At 39.5% G+C, this 23,448-nt stretch overlaps 1 protein-coding gene across 1 annotated transcript in view; it reads right to left on the bottom strand.

Annotated features, from left to right (window-relative positions):
- STARD9 (StAR-related lipid transfer (START) domain containing 9) overlaps positions 1 to 23,448 on the bottom strand; it is a 59,855-nt gene that overhangs the window by 5,647 nt on the left and 30,760 nt on the right. Inside the window, exons 20-24 of the mRNA XM_009694667.1 lie at positions 19,445 to 19,635; positions 14,685 to 15,168; positions 2,582 to 13,825; positions 1,538 to 1,735; positions 563 to 746 (exon numbers count right to left, since the gene is read on the bottom strand). Coding sequence (XP_009692969.1) covers positions 563 to 746; positions 1,538 to 1,735; positions 2,582 to 13,825; positions 14,685 to 15,168; positions 19,445 to 19,635 — 12,301 coding nt within the window. The remainder of the gene's footprint in view (positions 1 to 562; positions 747 to 1,537; positions 1,736 to 2,581; positions 13,826 to 14,684; positions 15,169 to 19,444; positions 19,636 to 23,448) is intronic.

The following is a 23,448-nucleotide window of genomic DNA, read 5'->3' as shown; positions in this document are numbered from 1 at the left end:
ATGACAAAGGTTACTGCGTAAAAGTACAGTCAGAAACTGGGCAGAACAGACACATCCTAAGAAGGTGTTTTCCTTGCAGCAGGGAGAAAAATGCACACACTTGGGCACTGCAAGATGGGTAACAAAGCGCAGAAGAAAAAAAACCAAAAGTACAGGACAGATACACACATGGAGGACAATCTAAAAAGAGAAACAGAAAAAAGAAAAGAATAAAGGCCTTTGTGTTTAAGTACGTACTAAAATAAGTTCAGTTTACCATAGCAAAACTCTTCCGTAGAGTGGGCAGATGCCCCACAGGATGGCTGTGTCAGCTCAATTCAATGAGAAAACATTAGGAGTTTCTTGTACATAAAATGTGGCTTCAGGAAGACGTAGTTCAGAAGCATGAGCAGTATCAGTTCAGTATTACTGAGATTTTTTTTAAGCACAAATTTGCATTTATTTCTTTGGGCTTTTATACTGACTTGTATCAAACAGGAGAATTATTTAGCCATGGAAAAGTTTCTTTTAAAAAAATGCATTGATGTGAATAATGCCTAACGGTTTCCTCTGTAATGCTCACCTTCTGTAACTGAGAAAATATTTGCTCCCGTATACGTCTTTTTTCTTGCTCAGCTCTCTCCCGAAGTTTGTCCCTAGCTCGTGCAATTTCAGTTTTGGTTTCCTCTCGTGCCCTCTGGTAGTCTCGGAGCAGCAGTTCAATGTCTGAAGGATGCTGAATGCTCCTTCTTTTTGGTTCTTGAACTCTGTAAGGATGGGTAAGAGGGGGGAAACATACATAATTACTTGAAATCGGGTCACCTGACAAAATACCACAAGAAAATCATCTTTCAACATGAAACAGGAAAATTTGCCAGAAAAGCAATTAAACCCCACCACATTAGCCTCCAGAAAGTTTCTCTTTGCTCACTAAAGGCTGCATGGACATTCTCCTTGAAAAATTACTCAGTTTGTAAGCCCAGTTTACCACTGAGACAGAAACCAGTGCAACCGCTGGAGGAGAGTCAGCTCTCCATATGATCTAAGGCTACCACTTTGGCATATCACATGCAAAATAATTGTGTTGGGAAAATAACTGTCTCCTCACATACTCAAAGGAAGAAAAAGTCATTTAGGGGATACGGTGGGGGACGAGAAACTCAGATTCTAAATGGTGAAGAGTTGCAGAACTTTTTTGATATTTAACATGAAACGTAACTATTTCATGTGGCTTTTAAGTTACTGAAGGAGTAAGAAGACAGATTGGTCTGCAATGAGTCAAGACTGAATACCTGGCTGTCCCCATACACCATACACATAAAATAAATTAGACACTTGTTATGGACTGAAATAAACTAGATGGAAGATTTTAATGAATTTTCTAAAATCAGGCACACGTTTGCTGAAAGCACTGTCTATCCCAAAGTACAACACTTCCACATTGAGAAGCAGAATTCTGCTACAGAAGTCTTAGATGCCTGTAAGAACCGTTAATGTGCACCCATAGTTAACACTGTTAAAGGACAACAGGCCAAAAGAGAGGTTTCGAATGCCCTACCTGGTATTTTCCACCACATCTCTTCTCAGTTGTTGCAGATATTCTCGGCGTCTGCTGGGGAGATCTAGATCCCTCTGACTTGCATCCAGCGTCTGCAGCAGATTCAAATGCTTTTGAGGACTCAGACTTCGGCTTCTTTGGTATCTTTGCAGCCTTTTTTCTCTTTCCTTCCTCAGAGTTTCAATAGTTCTCATGTGTCTGTTAGGGAAACATAATTAGAGCGACAAAATGCACCCTGCAAAGTTACATTTTCTGTTTTTTTAAAAAAAAACACTTAAATATTATGTAGCTTTGTAATGTAAAATTTATAGGAATCTAATACCATACACCCCCCTTGCAAATATCCCTTTAGCCACATCCTGACAGATGATCCAGAAATTCTAAAACTCCATTGTTTTTATAACAGTAGGAAACGCACAAGAGGGTCTCAGTTACTGCTTGTAATGGCTGAGAGGCAAATTAAGGATGGAGACTAACGCAGCTACTCCTAAATTTTTTTTTAGTTACAATAGCTTCCTAAACTGAGTCCTGTAATCCAATCACAAGAATCTAGGATCTTGATTTTTCGTAATTTATTTTGTAATTTTATAGGGTTTTAAAATTTGATTTTACGTATTCAGCATTTTTACAACAGCAGCATTTATTCACAAAAGCATGAATGAGATATTCCCATAAATAGGATGTATCAATTATTTTTACATGGCAGTAAGTCAATGAAATATATTCCCATAATCACCAGGTACACACAGTCACCCTCATAGCTGCCAGAAACTTTAAAATTGGGGTGACACTAGATTTGAATTACTCTGCGTCTTATACTTTTCCCTGTTTTCTTGACTTTTCCCTGTTTTCTTGAAGTAACCCCAAAATTTCATCCTAAATGCATTAATTAACTGTATATAAAATAAGATTAATACTGTACCTCTTCACATATAGTTCACTCAGTGCGACTAAGTGCTCATTACTAAATGTTATTTATGCTACATGAAGTGTACATGAGGTGCATTCAAAATACTTAATACAACACGACTTTAAGTAATTTACCTTTCATAAAGTTGCTGCTTCACTGGAATCGCCACCAGGTCATCTGCAGTTCCGCTCTGAAGGACCCTCAGCAGGGCGTCTGTTTCCCCGATGCCATAACTGAGCTTTGCTTCGGTCAGTTCCACACTGAGGGGATGCTGATGCAGATCCAGGTGAATGCCAGACATGATCTGAGCACGCTCTCGCTGAAGTCTCTCAATCTCTTGGCTCCTGCTGTCACAAAGCTGGGATTTCCCTTCCATTTTTGTTGCTCGTGTGCTTCTAGGTTTCTTTTCTGCCTGACTTCGTAAATCAGTCACACTGCCACTCAAGCTGAGTAATGAAGGAGGAGGGCTGCCCTTAACACCACACCAGTTGCTAAATTTATTGTGTATGGGTAAGTCACGGAGACTGTAGCTCCGAGGCCTGTAAGGCTTTGCAAAAGTAGTATTTTTGTTGAGAGGAATTTCAGTGTCACATTCGCTTTCAGTGACAGAATCTGTATTGTCATCTTGGAAGGAAGTTTGCACATCGCTCACATCAGAGAGCGGGAGAGGGCAGCTGTTTTCATTTTTCCAGAAGAAATCATGAAATTGTAGAGAAGATGCTTCTACCAGAGGTTCCGAGGTCACACCAGCATTTGTCTTACCTGAACAAGTGGCACTCATTTTTTGATTAAAAAGTAAGTCAGCATTTAGAGGCGAGTAGTTATGAATCAAAGCAGTATCAGAATTACCAACATATTTTTCATGTCCGATTCCAGCTGAAGAACCTCTCCCTCCCCTCATGACATACATACAACGAAGCGAACCTGCCAGTGGACTGCCGTCTCCGAGATCACCTGCTAAAACTTCCCTGTGGCCCGACACCTCCAACATACTGCTAGAGTGATACAGTCGTTTTGCACAAATGGTAGTGCGGGTGTCAACCGTGAGTCTATGCTGTTGTCCCAAGACTTTTGAACCATCCTGTCGTAAAAGCTCTTTGGATGCTTTCTTATCTGAGAAACTTCCAGATTTCTTTCTTATGCCCTCATGTTCTCTAGAAGCGCTAGATTCACTGTCTGTTTCTGTCTGTGAAAAATTGTCCACATGAGGTTGCATGCTGGACTGTGGACCTGCCCTCTGCTTTCTCTGGTTGTGAAGGGGACTTGAAGCATCACTGGAATATCCAAGAGGTTCCTTAACAGGGCAGACAGACTTACTAAAAGCACTCTGGCTGCTGGGACTCGCGCTAAGAGTAAGAATAGGGGAAGAGGCCCTGTCGACTAGCAGGGTGTTTTTGTAACAAAATTTTCTTTCTGCTGGAACCTCTAGTTCATTGACACTTCTTTTATCCTGAGCGCAAGATGCTGGAGACGGAGAGGTGCTATTAGTAGGGCTGCTAACTACAGTGCATGAAGAACCATCTTGCCCTGAACTCGGCAAAGATGATGTGACAGATGAAACTCTGGTACTAGCAAAAGCAACATTCTGCTGTGCATTTAATGATGTTTTTTGAAAATCTAAGATAGGAGTGGAGGTTCTGGGTAAGAGAGGAAGATGCATAAAGGAGTCTTCCAAAATGCTGTCAAGACTGTCATGGAAGTCCGGATTTCCCAGATTTCTCATCTCTGTCTGTTCTTGTGTTCTTTCTTCAAGAGACAGCATTTCCTCTTTCCTTTTGGGAGACTTGCCTACTGCACCTGCACCTGTTTCTTTCCAATCGACGTTTACTGCCTGAGCTGCCCTCAATTCATTTTCCATTTTTGCCTCCACTTTTTTTTCTTCATGTTTGCTTTGAGGTTCTTCCAAAATCTCAGTTTGAGTGCCTACATCTGCTGTAGTCTGAGTGCAGCTATCTGATCTAGTAGCCTTTACAGCCTCTTCAGTTCCTCTTTGGTTGATTTTGGTATTCTTCTCGTTATCTAGAATACTCCGTTGGGAGAGGTTTCCCAACAGCTCAGAAGTGTTCTGAAGAAGCTGTGACAGATGCATGGACAGGTTCTGCATACTTGTCCAAGAAGAAGGTTGATGAAATAAATCTCTGTTTGTTTCCTGCTTTCTTGTAGAAACATCCGTATAGCTTCTCTGATGTCTTCTCTGCCTTTTATACCTTCCTGTAGTTGCTGTTTGTGTTCCTTGCTCACGTGTCATCCCCTGTAGTTTTTTGGAAGACCTTTCAGACTCAGAAGGATATAATAGTACAATTTCATCAACCTGCATTGAACAGTTACCAGGTTGTGCAGAAGGATTCTCAAATTCAGCGGTGTTATTTCCTGGATTAGTTTCCAGTGTTTCACTACATATGTTGCTATACTGCTTGGTATTGTCACTTGAGCATGCAGACTGAAAATCTTGTTCAACACTGTCCCATCCTTGAAGACCTTCAATGCTGCTTAAAGTGCTCGATAAAACTTTTGCTGTAGCATACGAACTGAGATGAGAGTGAAAAGGAGAATTTTGAGAATTCAATCCATTGTCTACACTGGAACATCTCATAACTTCACGATTTTCCAGGTTCAAAGGAATTTGATTGCAAGAGACATCACTTGCACTTCCAAAAACATACTGTTTCCAGCCAATCTTGCACGATCCATCTTGCTGCCAGGGATGAATATATGGGTTGATATCACTTGAACTAAAATGCATTGCATCTTTATTGTCTTGCAAAAATAAATCCGTTTCTGGCTGGTATCCAGCTTCTTCAACTTTCCCTTCACTACACTGAGCTACAGAGCTACTCTTGGAATGGACATTTGCTTCTGCACCCACAGAACTGTGACCTGTGTGCAGTAAGGATGATGGAGATTGAGTAGTAGAGTCTTTTAAAGACTGTCTGCTTTGGGTTCTTGCTGCAAAATTTTGTAAGTATTTGGGATCGCAGTTTACAAGCTTCTTAGTTTGTGCCATTCTTTGCTGAAATCTGGCTTTAGATTTAACTTGTAGAAAGTTCTTTGATTCCTGCTTTGAAAATCTTTCAACTCCATGAAGATCATCTTCAGTTGGTGATGGAGGTTCTACACTCATATTTAAATCTTGTAGTGATTTAGATGCAGAATATAACAAAGGATCTGCCTTAGATGAAGCTTCCAAAGCATATTCTATATCAGAGAAGACAGCAATAGCTGGGGCTGATAGTCTGTGACTTTGTAAATAAGGTCTCTGTTCACTTTGTTTACAGCTCTTTGTATTCTGCGTAGTAGAATATGATCTTTTGCTCCTGAATTGCACCAATTTGGATTCTTGAGGAGGCAAATCACAGTTTTCTGGCAAAAACTTTACAGAGGTGCTTTCGTTATTCATTACAGAAAACTTTACTCTTTCTGATTTCAGAGTCTTATTCCTCATTAGGGCATCTCCCGTTGTTGAACAACTGTCTGCATCAGCATCACCAGCAGGCGTATCAACCCTTGAACCTGTATTATTTTTGTAAAGTAAAATCTCTTTTCTACCATCTGTATTTGTTCTATCTGGCACCTGTTCTATCTGTTCACCTGTAGACACATACTGACAATTATCTTGCAGACCTGCAGGGTTTTTTTCAAAACTCAAGACAGCGTGATACAATCGTCTGGGATCTGTGCTTCTGCTGTATGTGGGATATGCTGGACTAAATGAATTGCAGGTGTGTTCAGGATCCACATCAACATCTCCTGGATACAGATTTTCCAATACTGTAACTTCTGAGCCTACTAATTCATTTGCAGAATTTGAGGATACACTAGTTTGCTTTTCAACAGGTTCTCTACTTAACGGTTGTCTCTGCTCTGTCTTTACTGCAAAATGTTCGGTTTCAGTATTTGAATGCAGTTCTACCTCATTTCTGTTAGGTATTTTTCTTATTTGTCCCTCTTTAGCAAGAATTGCCCTTCCACCATCCCAAAAAGGTAATGACGGTAATAAAAGAGAATCATCATTTCGTACTTTCTCTATGTGTTCTGTGCAAGCTTCTTGCGGTGGAATTTCACCCCAGTGGTGCCGATCAACTTTCATATCATTGTCAAACTTTTTATGATTACTTCCATATACAGATTCCCCATCTACAGCAGAATTTTTATATGAAATAGAGTCTGTGTCTGATACTGGACAATGCCTGTTTTCTTTTGCGAGAGAAAGTAAAATACTTCCTGAAGGATGTATCGGCTCATCGAATACCACAGCCTTATCAGACTGAGTGTCCTGTATTTGCAAAACAGCAAATGGAGAATGTTTCAATATACTTGTACGTGAAATATCGTATGTGCCAGTTTCACCATGGCCTGTATCTGCAGTTAAAGAAGATTCTGAAAATGGTGTTAAGGACGGGTGATTGACACTTGAAAATGCTTGGGGAAAATCTTTTACAGAGCACGCATCTGCAGAACTGGAGGACACTTGTTCCATCAAAAAAGTGTCTTGAAGTGAGTCCTCAAGCTGAGTAAATATTAGAGATTTTGAATCATCAAGTAAACAAGAAGTGTCAAAAGCACTGAAGTTCTTGGAGCTTTGAAATGGTATATCAGTTGGAGCATCTTCTGCAAAGTAGGAAGGAAGAGACCTTGATTCTTTACTGCCAGTCTGCTCTCGGCTCTGAAAAGCGAGCGAGCCCAATTCTGGTACAGTCACACTAGAAGCATTACTGTAGCATTCTGAGTACTCATGAATGTTATTATCTTTTATGTCATTGCAATTCTGGAAAGAACCTTGAATTATTTTCTCCTTTTGATCTATTCCCACAACTTTTTCAGGGAGTTTATTGTTCTGAGCATATGCGGCCTCTGCAATTGCAGAATTATTTTTCCTGTCGTCTCCTTTTTGAGAAACATCAGGAAAAGTTACAGATACACTTAAGTCAGATGATTCACTTTCAAAGTACTTTGTTTCTTCAGAGAAAACAGCATTGTTTTTACCTTTGTCTCCATTACTGGCAATCAAAACATCTGCAGATGATGCCGGACAATTCAGGAGACTAGGAGAATGTTCAGAAGTGTCCAAGTTCCTCTTACAATTTAGAAACTCTTTCCTATATTGTGGATTTTCCCATGGAGACTTGTTCAGGCCTTCTGAAAGGGTTGAAGTGTTCTCAGACACAGTGCTGCCCGGTTGGTCTATGCAGCGCTTTTCAGAAGTCCCATGTCCCTGATTTTCTCTGGGTTCATGCTGATATCCAGCTACACCAGGAAACTTTGCATTTTCATTTTTACTGTTTGTTGTAGTATAGCTTGTGCTTAAAAATTTCTCCTTCTCATCATGCTGTGATAAACTCCCTGAGTGAAGTACTTTCTGAGTTGTATTAATATTGTGAAACATTTTTTGTGAAGAGATTTCTAGTAAAGAAGGCATTTTTTCCCCCCTTGTATCTTCTATCACTTCTTTCTCTGAAGAAGAAAGCAGGTTTGAATTATCCAAGAGCAGTGAATCAGGCACAATGGTACCCTCTTCCTCTTGAGCTGTATCTTCTACGGAATTAAGGCAGTCTTTCAATAGTTTATTAACCATTAAATCCACACTGTGTTCTTCATAAGCCTTTTTAACATCCTGAATTACATCTTCAGAAGAACCTAATTTTTCCAAGGAAAATGAGTTTCCTTTGGCCCCTTGCTGAAGTACAACAGTTTCAGACTCAGGACAGCCTGCACCGTAGGGAGTGGCAGAGCCTTTCTCATTGACACGTTGCCCAGATACAGCATCATCTGGTGCATTGTTAAATACAAAGGATTCTTCCTCCTGCTTGTCCTGTGTGGTTCTGGTTTGCAGAAAAGCTACATTCTTGCTTTGCATTTTATCAGAAAGATATTTGCCTTCTCCCATTTTGTTGACTGCAACAGGCGTACTAACACAGACCTCACTCTCCATTAGTGTTTCATAGTACGGCAGAACAGCTCCAGTTTCAACACTGCTGTTAGACGGTTTTGTACATGCTTTCAATGCAGTGGGAACATCTTGAACAAGATGGGAATCATCACTTACTCCAAGATACAAAAGGTGATTTACAGACTGGTGTGGGGAATCTTCAAGTGAATTTTCTTGGTTTTTTTCAGCAGACTTCAGTGTTGCTGGTGGATTTTGTTGCTTGCTGATATCTTCATTATTGCTAGAAAAGCTGGTAGACACCCACTGGCTTTCTTTTAAGATTTCATTTAATCTGCTGTTATCATGTGTCATTTGGCAGCTGTCTTTGTTTTCAGGGAATAGTTCATTCAGGTTTTGTAAAATGATAAGTTCTACCTCCTCTGTGTTGTTGACAAACATCTGCTTTTCTTTATCTGTTTTGGTCATTTGTACTAGATTCATCAAATGCACTTTCTCCTCCTCAACTCTGGAATCTACTGGATCCAATTCACAAATATCAGATCTTTTTTTAACAATACTTACATTCAAGTTTTCTGAAGTGCCATGCTCAGGGTATTGCATAAAGCAACTCATATACGTATGGCTGTCCTCTTTAATGTGGAGACTTTTAAATTCTTGTTCAATTCTGTATTGGTCAATACCGGTACTATCATCAACTGAATATTCATCTGCATCGACACTTTTCATGACTGCATTTCTTGTATCTATAACAGAGTCCACTGAGCCACCATCTTCACTCATTTCAGTAGGATCATGGTATCTCGAATCACCTTCTAACAGTATATTCTGTTCTAGTCCTGAAGCTGTCAGGTATCTCTCAGGGAGCTTAAATTGATTTAAAATTTCCTCTGTGTCATCTCTGTCAGAACACATCTGATGTAGAGTTGGAGACTCCTCAGTAAATAAAACATTTTCATCTGCATGTATGACCTCTTGCCTCGTAATAATCAACCCATCAGCGTTTTTCATGATAATTTGTTCTTCACTCTCAGTCACTTCACATTCATTAGCCTTGTCTTCCTGGGGCAAACAGTTTGGTACACAATTTTCAATTAAATTGCTAGAATTTACTTGTCTTTCAATTTCAGATTTTGCTAAAATGTTTCCTTGCCTACTTGTGATTAATACTGTTGCAGCTACATCCTCTGAATTAAACACATTTTCTATTGTTCTGCTCACCTGTAAAAGCCCCTCACAAGTATCAAGGAAGCCTGAAGTATTCTGAGTAATATCTGTTGTATGGGAACACACAGCTGAAGGAGTGGTTTTGGAAGCAACAGAAAACTCTGGTGAATAAACAGCTATTTCTATTTTCTCACTTTTTTCTTTCTGGCAAAAGCTGCTCGTTTCAAGTCGGCTGCCAGAATGCACAAGTGCTTTTGAGACCTGAGAGTGTTCGACTCTGGTGCTGGCTACCTGCAGTTCATTTTTCTCCACCTCTTCATTTGTCAGGCAGAGATTTGTATATAACTCACATTGAACTTTACAAGCTACAGTATCAATAGGTTTATTTGGATTCTGAGATAGACTAATGCCTTTAAAATCCTCTCCACTCCTGTCTTCAGTTACACTTTGGACTTTGGCTGCTGGGTAATCAGGTAAACTTTCAATCTGTCTGGATTTAATTCCCAAGTCATTTTTTTCTAAGTTGACTGCACTATTGATTAATTTTGTTATTTCTTCATCAGTGTTTGTTTTTGTATTCTGACAAGGGACCATAGTTTCTTCTGGATTGGTTTCTGGGTTTCTTAAAAATTTGGATTCTTTATTTATATATGGACTCTCCTCTCTAGAAATAGTAGCTGATGTTTTTGTGTTGTATTCAAACACTCCTTCTGACTCTGAGTTTACATCATCATCAACAAGCAAGATATCCTCTGGGCAATCACTTTCAAAAAAAGCTTCTTTCTCTTCTCTTGATTCAAGTAAAGACTTGTTCTGTATTTCTGTTTCCAAGAGAATGGTTGCATCAAATTCCACAGAAATGTCGGTTGTCTTATGCGTACTGCTTTTCTGCCCTGTTGATTTTGAAGAGCATGCTGTGCAAAGGCAGCCAGAATGTAAATCAGAAGAACTTTCTGTGGCACTGACTTCCACAGTAAGATTAGATGTAGCATCACAATCTCCTTGCACTATTGTGACATGCTCCAATAGTTTATCATACTTTTCAGTCTCAGATGCACTTTGAAAAAGATTAGCTTTTGTTGAATCTCTGTAAAATATGTTTGAATTGGATTCTGGGAGAAAACCATTTGTATTCTCACAAATAGCAGCAGGGAAGGACTCAGTGTCTTTCCCATTTACATTCACTATGAGATAACTTACTTCATTTACCACGAAGTTTTCATATTTGGATGAAAATTCTTTCTGAACTACAGCCTGAGAATTCAAGGCACTGTGTTCTCTGCTTTCTTCTCTTATATTATCAATGCATAATGTAGAATTTTCTGAAAGTTGTTGGGATAAGCAACTTGCCCAACTGTCTCCTGGAGCACGTTCATGGGAATAGTTTTTTGAAACAGGTTTGCTTTTGAATTCGTAATGATTCAGTGAAGACAAGTCTTCATCCTTTGGTTCGTATTCTTCATTATCTCTGAATGAAGGCACCTCTGGCACAATCTCTGCCAAGCTATCTGTGCTAATTTCCATACAGATAATCTCTTTTTGAGACATCTCTATTGGTGTTGCAGATTGGTCATAACTTGCACTGTGAGCAACAACTAAAGGGTTATGCCGATATGTTGTCTTCTGTGAGGAAAAATCTGTTTCTGTTGTTACTTCTTCTGCAGATATTTGTTCATAATCTGTTTCTTGCATTGTTTCCAAATTAGTCTCGCCCGATCTGAGGAGACCTACCATAACAGCTGATTCTGCTCCTTGTCCAGCCAACGTCTGAAGCTTGTAACTGCTTACTAGAGAGTAGTTCTTATTTGTTAAGTCACTGAGAAAGAAACCTTCATCACAACATGTTGGTATTTCCCTTCTTGGAAAAAGCTGCCCATGGTTTCCAAATTGGACTTGTTTTACTGCAGATGTCTGTGTTGAGGTCATATTATGAGTAAGTCCTGTAGAAGATTCAGCAGCAGGTGCACTGACAGCTGCACTTCCGCTGCCTGAATCTGTCATACTTGATTTTGTCATCAAGTTATTGTAGTCATCATCGAGGTCATCTTTTTCAAAAGTTCTGAAGAACTCATCTTCTAAATCTGCATCTACACAGCTATTTCTCTGCTCCAAAATGTGCATAGGCAACACAGAAACAAAAGGTGTTTTTTTCAGATTGTGATCTTTTGGCAGCTCTGGATGAGTTGTGGGGAGAGAATTCTCCTCTTTCCTAGATACCAGTGACACGCAGTCTGCAGTGGAGGTGCTTTCCAAACAGCTGAATGTTTGTGTGCATTCAGTGGTAGACCTATAAGTAGATAATTCGTCACGTTGTCCTTGTTCAGGACGATTTGACCTTGAATGTTCATAATAATTATGCTTTGCTGAAATAGGAACAAAAGAAGGGCTTGGTCCTACTGAGCTAACAAATGAGGACATTGCATCTTCAGATTCCAAGGAAGAATCTTCATTAGAGTTTGTCCATCCCTTAAGAACCTTATTTAATGATCCACTCTCAGAAACTCTGCTTGCAGTTGTTGTTGTTTCAGGTAAAGGTACTTCCGATGTGTGAGAGGAGAAAACTGTGTCTATTTTGTTTATACAATGTGATAAATGAGTAATGCTGTGTATCTGCTTAGAGCCAGAAACAAAAGAAACTTCAGCAGCTGACTGCTTTAGATCATCTTTCTTCAGCCAAAGCTCTGGTTTGCTCAAAGAGCACAGACGAGCTTCTTGAAATTCCAAATTTTCATGGGAGGGAGGTGCTGTTATTCTGGGGCTGCTGATGTCAACCTTTGAGTCACAGGAAGACCACGCATCAGTAGTAAGCAAAGGATTTCCACTTGCATAATACAATCTTCTATCAAGAGACCTTTCCTGTTCTACAAAAGAGACTTTTGTCCCCTTCAGCAGCTGCTTGCAAGCATTACTGGAAGCAGGTTGTGGTTTAGTGTCCAAATAAAAGGAACTGCTCAGCTTCAGATCATAATTTGTCCCTTCTGTATCTCTGTCACAGGTCTTGGACTCTTGGTCTTCCTCAGTCTGTATAGTTGGTGATCTAGGAGCTTGTAACTTCCAAAAAATCTCTGCTGGCACTTCATCAGATGAATCGGATTTGGATTCTTCTACCGGATCTTCTGCTGGCATCTCTTCTCCATCAGCTAAGCTATCCAGAGAAAAGCTTCTTTCAGGTTTTCCCAGTCTCCTACGAGATGCATATGATGTCACCAAAGATGAGATATGGTGATCAGTTCTGCTTTTGTAAAGTTTAGATGGCTCATGGTGGGCCTTTGATCTGTGAAATCGGTTTTTATTCTGCTTTTTGGCTTTATTTTCCTTTTCTACCAGAGAGTCTTGTGACATTTGACTGTCATCGCTCTCCGAATCTTCTGGGTTGGCAAGAATTTTATTTCTGTCAAAATCTTCTTGTTTCAGTTTCTCTGTGAAAGCTTTTGCATAAGCGCAGGAGAGAGAATCTACAGAAAAGGAACTGTCAGTATCAGAAATCTCATTTTCATCATCCTCTTGCCAGTTCCCCAGCACATCTGTGGCTGTTCTGGACCCTCCAGCACTTAGCATCTCAGCACTGTGCCACTTTTTTTCAACGTAAGAGAGTGGTGCCTGTGTGTTCATTTTAGTGAGATTTCCTACTGATGTTGCCACCATCAGAAATTCTTGCTGTTCCACTGATGATTTCTCATGACTTGGCAAGGCTGAGTTTGGCGCGCTCTTCCAGTTCTTGGCCGTTTGGTTTAGATGCACTGATGGTGGGTTTCCACACACTGTTTTCTTCATTTCTTTAGGAAAGTTTTCCGGAGAAGAACTGTGGCCTTTTCCATTGATATCCATTGTAGTCTTTTTATCAGATACCTGAGCTCTATTTTGTTCTAGATTTCTACTTGCACGGTGAGTTAAATCTCCTAGCACCTTTGCTGTTGTCATTCTTGTCCCTGTAATAAAGGTTTCAGGCTCATCTTTCTCCTTAAAAAGATGAGGAGAGGAGACTGTAGAGGCCTGGTTTTGAGATCCAGCTTGCCCTGGGTTGCTATCCAACTTCTCAATTTTTTGATCATTTTTATTGATATAAGCCATGATACCTGAATCATTAGAGTCTCTTTCTGCTCCTTTTATATTTCCAAATGAAGATGTTTTTTGTTTTTCAGTTAGCTGCTTCTGGACTGAAAAGGAGATCCCTTTTTCATCGAGGTCATCACTCCCAGAAATGTCTTCACCTCTTCTGTAAAGATATTCCACAGATGACGAACTCCCTGTTGTACTGCCTTCACAGCATTGATCAATATTTGGTGAGGTAGATAACTTTGAGACAGTCTCCCTCTTCAACAAACAGCTGTGGAAATAAAGAAGAAACAAAGCCCAATCCTTGCTTGAATAATGTACTTAACAACACTTCCACATCAGTAATATCTTGTAGTTAAGAGTAACAATACATGAAGCGACAATCTTAATGCCTTTCAAAATCAAATTCTAGCAGAGAATAAAAAAAAAAAAATTCTGTCACTAACCATACAGTTCCCCAGATATCCTGAAATATGTTCTGCAACACAAAAGAAAAGCTCAATGCTATGTGGTATAGCTTGGTATCTAATCTCTACAGGCTCAAGTAGTTGCAAACATTAGCTAAAAATAAAGGATAGTTCTAAGTCACAGAAATCCACTTAGCAGAGTTTAGCCATTTCCTGCCTCCGGGACCATGCTGTGATAGACACCCTAGGACCCCAACTTTTTAGCATTGCAGAGAGTGATGTTTATTTAGCTTGAGAAAGGCTGGTCAACTTAAAAGTCCAATCCAGAATCAGCCCAATGATACAAACATTCTGAAGGAAGAGTTTGACCTTAATTAAAATAAAATGATGCAGAAATTAGTATTTACCAACAGTTTGAACAAGGTAAGAATAAGAGTTAAGCCAGTTCTGGAAAGCATTCACAAAGAGGTAGAAAGTGTAGAAAGGCTTGAGAGAGGAACATAAAAAACAGTGAGAAAGACCATGTCAAAGACCTAAGCAGGGAATGCACTGTACAGATCTGAGGAAAAAGGACAAACAGCTTCAGTGTGACATACAATATAGTAAGCTCACTGATACTGGAAGTTTTGGGATTGTTTCAATACATTGAAATGCATTTTGGATTATAGGTGGCCACTGAAAATATTTTTGAAAGCGCAGAGAAATTGGAAGATGGTAACTCACCTGGGTATCTGGGGCAGATGTGGGTTACAGAACGAATGCTGCCTGTGTGGCAAGGAATTTGAACCCAATGACTTCCTTCTCTTTTGCAACTGGTGATCTGAAGAGGACCATACAGCAATATTTTCATTTAGGACTTGAGATTGTTTCACACACTCTTCATTGAGCCAGCAGCTAGCTTCCAGCTGCTCTAGGTTTTGCTTGGCTTCCAATAACTTCTGCTTCTTGACTATCCTTTCCAGTTGGAATTTGACCTTTTTCCGTCTTATGTTTCTTTCTGCCTTTTTTAAGGAGTATCTTCGCAAGAGCTCCAGCTGCACCAGTCTCTTCTTGTTCTGCTGTAGCAGGGAAGGGCAGATTTCCAGCCCAATGGTACTCTGCACCTCAGCCTCTGCATACAGCGTAGACTCTGTTTGCACTGCAGACTCTCTCTGCTGTTGCTGAAGGGCAGCCAGTCGTTTATTCTCATTTATAAGCCACTGTTGGTCTATAAACAAACCAATGATTGAAAGAAAGTAAAAATCATAACAAAAATATTGTTCATTACTATCTTGTTTCTTAATTTAATCAGCCTTGAGAGCTTATTTGAGAACATAATTTCTATGCATGTAGAGCGGAGTCTGGACAAACCGTTTAGAGAAAAACATGTCATTGCTGCACTTCTTTGATAACTGAAAGCCTCTCCATTGGGATAAAGAATTGAATAACAACTGCAAGATATAAGCAGGGGCTTGGCCGATACAGCTAAGGAGACTGGTGGATAAGACCTTGTTTGTAAGCAAAAAGTAGAACACATTCCGTTTTCTTGGAGATTGCACTCAAACTTCACCTTAATTTTATTGTTAAAACACAGTGGAAGCATTAAAAGGCCTGAGTGCAATTCTGTGCACTTTTCAGACGTAGGGTATCTATCCACAGGAGTGAAGTATGACTTCATTAGCTTTTTACTGTGAAATATGCTACTACTTCTGCTTTAATTATTCTGAAGTCACATGTTAAACTTTGTATGTGTAACTTAGGGAATGAATGTATGTGCGCTGAGAGCAGAGTTAACAAGGGAACTAAAAGAGGAAGTTGTACAGAGCTAAACAGAGCCTCTGTGTTAATGCAGCAAATGGAATTTCATGCACACGCTAAAGAGCCTTTGGTTAATAAATTCCTACATTTTGAGTGAAAAAATCAGCATTTGTGCAATCTTAAAATGTTACTGACTTCTCATCACAGCATTTGAGTGTTTTACAACTATTCAAAACCAAACATTTCTCTTTGTCCTTTTTGCTCCCATCCTTTCCTCCTCAGCTTGACCAAACCAACCACCTGCAAACTATTTTCTGTCACTTACCTACGCATGCTGAAAATGAGGGAGCCCAGAGTCATGCTAAGGAACCTTGTTTAGCACAGGAAATGGCAACTTTTGTGCTCACCCTTATCAGTGGCAAGTTCAGTAAGCTTGAAAGCTAGACCTTTCTATGCCCCAGTTGGGATGTGTCTTGTTTGCAGGGGCAGCTGCCCGCTACCAGTCCTGCAGATGGGCATGCAACCTTCAAAGTGGGTTGAAGACAAGGCTACAAGGAGGCCGCCATATAGGTACCTGCTGGACAGTTCTGCCAGCCTCCCTAAACCCATCAGATGAAAACTTCCTAAGCAACACAAACCCTGTGTGGCACCTGGCCAAGGTAGAGCAACAACCACAAATTTACTACCTGTTGCAACTACAGCTGTTCCAACAAGCACTGGCCAAAACAGCCTGATGGGAGCCCCGTGTATTTTGTACATGAGCACTTTTGCATGTAATGTACTTGAAATAAATTAAATACCCTCATGGTAAGGACACAGGTAAGGCCAACACAATCTTTAGCTATCAGGACGAACACAACTCAAAAAAGACAAGCTCATGCCATATGCATATTTTATGCAATGCATATTTTTCATAAAATTACCACTCTACTCCACAAAGAGAGTTACATTCTCTGCTTTTGTTAATGTCAATGGGGAAGCAGTAGAGAATACAGAACACCACGTTGATTTGCTTTTAACCCGGGATGCAAGACTACTTTATTCCATGCAGGGCATGTGCTTAGAGGTTTTCAGGGTGCAGTGGCTTCAATCTGAGCTATGATGAACTGTAACAATCAAAAGAAGAGATTATTGAGATCACCACTACCAGATCGTGTCTCATGGCTTGGACATGTTCTCTTAACGAAGCAGAGTTTGTTCATTTTTATGCTGCTATAAAAATATACATATTCAGCTGCACAAAGTAAACAAAAAATATCCTTAGCTGAAAAAGCAATGTAAAAATCACAGGCAAGGTTCCTTGACAAGTAGAGCATTTCTCAAAGGACCAAAGCTTTTCAAAGCACTTCTGTCTTAATAGCAGCAACGTTCTTTTGGTTGGGCTTACCTTCAATCTGCAGTCCTTTACTGAACAAGCAACCTTTCATTGCTTATTCAGGGGATTAGGAATCAAGAGATATTTAAGCCTGATGTGATGAACAAGAGCTACCTGCAGGTCTGCACAGTTGAGTTGCAAGAGAGGAATTTTGGGCTGTGGAAGTCTCCCTAACATAAGAAATCATTAGTGCATAGGCATTGTCAGATCACTTGCTTGGTGACTACTGATATTTTTAAACATATTTCATTAGTGATCTCTACCACAATGAGTCTCCTGTCCTGTTTATGTTGGCAGCTCTTCACACAGCACATGCACAGTAACTCTATGGTTACTCTATGGATAAAAGGGAAGCATTTTAGTCATTATTTTAGTTAATTTTCTTAATAACATTTTTAACTTTCACATACAAAGCTTTTTTCTCAACTTTTGATTTCCAGATCTGTCCTCTTTAGCATGTTTCTAGCAAGCAGAATATTTGGCAGATAAGAGTTTCCCTGCAATAGAGCTGCAAACTCTAAGATGCTAATTAATCTCTGCTCATAAACTTGTCTCTGTCAGGAGCTGAGACACAAAGGGCACAGAAAAGGTGGAGAACTTTAGTGGGTTGCCAAGTGAAGAATTGTATTTGGCTGGCAAAAACTACCTGCCTGGCTAAGCTTCGCATGAACACAATGAAAACAGCAGAACTAGATGGAAGCAAAGAACGAGTCTACAGAGCCATGCAATAAAGATATTTGAGGGGAACTCTCCTGGTTCTCTGTACTATCTACATATGCTAAGTCCATTTCTGCTACATCCCATCACCACAATTTCCTTTTAATCTCTTCATTGTGGCTGGCATAATTAAAAGACAGCAGCCTGCATAAGTTTGGGTCTGAGAAGTTTCCAAAAATTACAGAAGTTTTCTTCTTCCAGGAACCAACAGCAAGTTTTGCCAAGTGGGAACGGTGCCTTTGTAATAGGCATATTTTGCTTATCAAGAAACCTGGATAAAATCATTCATTAGAAGACAAACTAAAGAACATGTAACCACCCAATTTCAGTGGTCAAAAACATCTCGAGGTTTAAAATATTCCCAAATCAGTCTATAAACTCGTTAAAGGGGCAGCCGAACCCCAACCAGACATCTTGTTGACCATGTCTGCCAGCATACAAAGCAGCACCTCTGGGGCCAGGAGCCACTGACACTACAAAAACACCTCTCCAGATATGCTGTGGCTCCACCTTCTGACATAGCTATTTGCCATTCAAAATCTGATCACTGATCTAGCCTTTAGTACTCTTGTATAACACTGTAGAACTTCCTAGAAGTAACTCCTATGTGAACCAAAGCATGCCTCTCTTTTTAATCCAGTTTTGGTTTAAAACAAATGCAGCAGTGGAGAACGTAACACCACTAATTAATCATCTTTAGGGTAAATAAAAACCGCATCTTATTTTTAATCTTAATTTGTCGCACTTCAGTTTCTACCACAGAACATCTTCATACATTTTTCTTCATACTATAAAAGAACTGGGGTGTGCGGAAATATTGAGTATATAAAAAGCCAGTGAAAATCTCTTTGCCTTAACTGGGGCTTGGATTTTAGCTCTGAACTTCAGTGTCCCACCTACTTCTCAGATGTGTTTTCTTTGTTTTCATTGTTTAAAACTCACATAGCAACCACAGAAAATTCAGTTTGAGTTGTGGTCTTATGCATGGCCCTATTTTTCCTAAAGAGTGAAATCATTAAAAGCATGTGAAAATGGTCTGTATCGTTACAGGTGACATTATCAATGAAATGCTTAAAAAGACCACCTCAACCAACACACTTCGCCGTCTTGGAAGTGCTGCTTGGTTCCTATCACATGCTGTTGTTAGAGCAGTTTCCCCTGAAAGTTTAGGGTAGGAACTACCACAGTCATCTCAGTTTCAATCTCCCAGAACAACTCATTGGAGGAAGCACAGGTATATCACAAGAAAAATTTAAAACACAATAGCAGACTCGGTCTACGCTGCAACACAGTAGAGTTGCACTACAGATACTAGCAGGGCAAAGCTGCAGGGAGGCAGGATGAGGAGCAGCTTGGGAGACAGCAGGCTCAGTGCCACAGGGGAGTAGCACGCTGGTGCTGTCTCTCCCAGCAGTGACCTTCAGTGCTAATTAAACAGTGCTGCTGGTGCACTGCGAAGGAGGCCCTTTAGTCCTGTTAATCAAAGCTTAGTTAACTGTTCTCAAGGGAAAGGCAATTATAAGAGAAAACTAGTAGTAAGCCATAATAGAAGTTCCACCCATAATATAAAGCATAACTAAGACAAAAACATCAAAAGGATGAAAGAATGCAGTAATAGAAGGGAAGTGAGAGACGGGAAGAGGCGGGTACCCACTTTCTTGGATCTGCTGGTTGATTAGTGCTTGGTCATTTTCTAGTTCCCGCTCTGCTTTGATCTGTCCTCTCAGGATCTGCTGCTTTAAATCTTCAACATAGAGCTGCTGCTGTTGAATTTGTTTTCTGTGGAAAGCTTCCTGGTCTCTCAGCTTCTGCTTGTACTTTTCACGCACAGCATCTATTTCTCTGCTGTTAGAAATGTTGACAGTGAATTTAAACCAGTAACGAAAACCAAACATTTGTAATAACACAAGTCATCTTACTAAAGAATGACAGACAACACTCAAGATACTCTTTTGTTCAATAAGGGTGCATTGTGACAAAAACTTGCAATGGTAAAGTAGCTGTGTATATACATGTCACAGCAGAGTGCAAACCTGCAAATATCATGAATGCCAGCAAACATGAAAGGTCTCGTGGTGAAGCAGAAAATTCCATCACCAGAAAAAGAATAGTAAAAAGAATTTAAAAAAATGTTGTCACTTTTCATTTTGCTGTAGATCTTCCAAAAATTAAATTGGGGAGGGGGTTTGTTTTTGTGTTATAAAATTTTATAACCACTACATAGGATATTTGTCATCTAAATACTTCAAAGTGCTTTACAGAAATGACAAACATTCTCTGTTTTCAGATCAAAAATCTCCAACCTAGAAAGGGTTATGGGCATTGTTGAGATTACACTGACAGTCTCTGGCAGTACCAAGGAAAGAACTTGATCACCCAATTCTCTGTTGGATGTAACAACTATATTAGGTTACAGCTTCTATATTTGGAGCAGAATTGTGATCGGAAAAGTGACTAACCTGTGACAAACTGCCTTACAGTCTCCTCCAAGATGTTTGGTTCCTGACTGTGTGACAAAATTTTACATGCATACACACAGAGTAACAATCAAAATAGTATCTATTCTTAGTATGATCTATAATCATATGCAAAATACATTAACCCTCTGAAAGGAATATATATTCTACCTGTCCACATATTATCATCAGAAATTCTTAACATTGAAGTTATACTATATATAAAGGTGATATATGATCTTTGCCTGTTGTTTTGTTTCTAAACACCACATTATTACATGCAACCTCAGAAAATTAAATCTTTAAGTCTTGAAAAAAAGTGGTTTAATGTATTTTACTAATGAAGTAAATAATGAATTTATTATAATGATGTATTATACTTTTAAAGAGAGCAAAGGTATCAAAACTCTAAAGAGTCCCTGAAGGTCAAAAGAAAACAAAAATACAATTTCAAAGGGAGTGCTTTGGAAACATCATGTTGTTTGTAAAATCATTACCAATACAAGGTCAACTGTATGAAAACAGCATTTGACCTTTGCTATATAGGAATTAATTTCACATCTCTATTTAGAACTGGAAGCACGTGTTCAAAGTAACCATTTCTACAGTAACAGCTTTGATTCTGTGTGCTAGATTAACAAATAAAACAGATGAAACAATTAAGCAGCCAAAGTTTACAAATACTCTCGAGTACCTTTACATAGAACATACATTTCACTTTCTTAAGAAAGCCTCACTACATAAAAGCCTTAAGATTCTCAGTAATTTACAATATTACTGTGACTCTTTCGCTTACCTCAGGAAAACAGAATTCAGTTTGGTTTTAACGTTTACATAAATGTAATGCTGGTGAGAATAACTGAAAAGGAACATCTTCTGTTCAATTGTCCAGCATGGTGCAAATAGTCAGAGTATAAACTTTCCTACTGTCATCTGCTAAATGGTTTGTGTCTGGTTGGGACCCACAGGAACAAATTATAAGAATAGGCAGCTCCAAGATCTATCTGTCCTTGGCTTGACTACAAAGATGCCAACAATCTGTGATTTTTAATTTTTTCCTCTTGGATAAACTTTAATTGATCCTCAGGAAATAGGAGTGGGATGCCTCATTTCTCATTCAGGTGAAGTAGGTTTGAACTGACACTTCACTGCAGCACTGAAGCGCTCGTATGGCCATTACAAATCTCCAGCTGTTCAGGTATTTGTAACGCCACCAACTACCAGGGGACAAACTTGGAGGTTAAAGCTAGACTGGTTAACTAAAGAAGAATCACTTTTTGAACATAGTATTAAATCTGAATGATTTCGTTTAGGAAAAGCTCCCATTATTTTAATGATAACTCTGAAGGGAGGCTTTGCCTGAATGTGGCCTTCCACGTTATCTTCCATATTTTCCAAGGGAAATGTTATAGGGCAGCCATATAATTTGGAGGTTAAAGTACTGATCAGAGACAAAACCTCTCTGATTTTGGAGCAGTTATATCACCTCTATGCTTTCACCTACTTAGGCTGGAAGGTCTTCAGGGCAAGGACTGCCTCTGGATGCCAATGTGCTAAACCTAACATAGCCTTGATGTCAGCTGAAACCTCTTCTTGCTGATACATTAAAACTAATAAACCTTAATAGCAACTGTAAATGTTAAGTCTCTGTGCATACTCTGATGATGGGGTAGTCTTTAACCTGTTTTGCTAACAGACACATAAAAGCTCCGATTCCTATGGTGGTAGGAAAGTTGAAAAATGTGAGTCTAAATTTGTTACTGGACAATTGCATGACCTTGGGCAAGTCACTTAGTCTGAGATTTGTGTGAAAGAAGCAAAGTACATTCATCCAAGAGGAGTGATGAGGATCCATTAACATTATCAAATATCAGAAAGTCAAGTATCAAAAGAGCTGATTTATATTCATTTATCGTTATTAGCACCATTCTGTATGACAGTGAGGAAACTGAGTAAATCAATGCCAATAAGGCTGAAAAGCAGAGCATGATAGTAAAACAGTGAACAAAGAATTCTTGTTCTGCAACTATTTACTAAAACTAGATAAAATTCCTCTTAGAAAACATCTCATATTCTTCCTAACCATGACTTTCAGCTCTCAGCCTTGCTTTCCATAAAATTGACCTATCAGAGTTCAAACTGTTTACAAATTCAAACCCAGAACATTTTAAGTGTATGAAACAACTCAGCATTCCATTTCAATCCAAAGAACTCACAATGCTCGCAGGGGTGGTTAGGTAACATCTGTTTACAGTTGGGTGAGGGTCACAAGCTCTTCCCATACTTTCCAACAATGCCGATCCCCTTCCCCCATATATTATAAAGTGTCAGAGAATAAGCAATGCAAACAATGCACATGGAAGTGTGTTGTTTGCTGTTCTCAGCAGCACTAGCGTATTCCCTCATGTGTGTGGTAATGGCTTTTTGCTGAACTAACACGAAATACTTTCCAACAATGCCGATCCCCTTCCCCCATATATTATAAAGTGTCAGAGAATAAGCAATGCAAACAATGCACATGGAAGTGTGTTGTTTGCTGTTCTCAGCAGCACTAGCGTATTCCCTCGTGTGTGGTAATGGCTTTTTGCTGAAATAACACGAAGCTGTAAGATCCTTTCCAACAGGCATGTGTGTTTGCACACAAGGCAGAACATGATGCAGGCCAAATTGATGTTATTAATCACAGCTCCATACTACAACTACTCCCCAAAAAGGCAGAGCACAGAGAGGCATACTCATACTTCACTTTAAACCTTAGAAAAACAAACACGGCACACCAACCATTACAGTAATATTACTGCTTTTGTTCTGGTAACGTAGCTAGTCGGTACAATTCTCTCCCTCTCTAAGGTTAAAGTTCCTGTAATAAAATACTGTTGCTGAAGGTACATATACGAATTGCAGTTCTGCTGCTATTTCAGTGCCTTTCTGCTTCATCTCCTGATTTTCAATATTACAAACCAAAAACTAAGCAGGGTACTAAATACAAGTCTGAATATAGACACTGAACATTAAACACCTTTTTATGAAGTTGCTTCTCAAAGATGGTTTTCTCAAGCAGATCAAAAAGATAATGAAAATTCATGCAGAGCCACTTACATAATACAGGTATGCCAGAAGATGTTTTTCCTCTGGCCGTGAGACTACTGACTGCGAGAGCAAAATGACTGGCTGGGTTGGGGGTTGGGGGGCAAGCTGTCTC

This window comes from Cariama cristata, unplaced genomic scaffold (assembly GCF_000690535.1).
Source record: "Cariama cristata isolate BGI_N322 unplaced genomic scaffold, ASM69053v1 scaffold13442, whole genome shotgun sequence".
NCBI lineage: Eukaryota > Metazoa > Chordata > Aves > Cariamiformes > Cariamidae > Cariama > Cariama cristata.
Note: the sequence above shows the minus strand (reverse complement) of the source record. Positions and strands in the feature narration are given on the sequence as shown.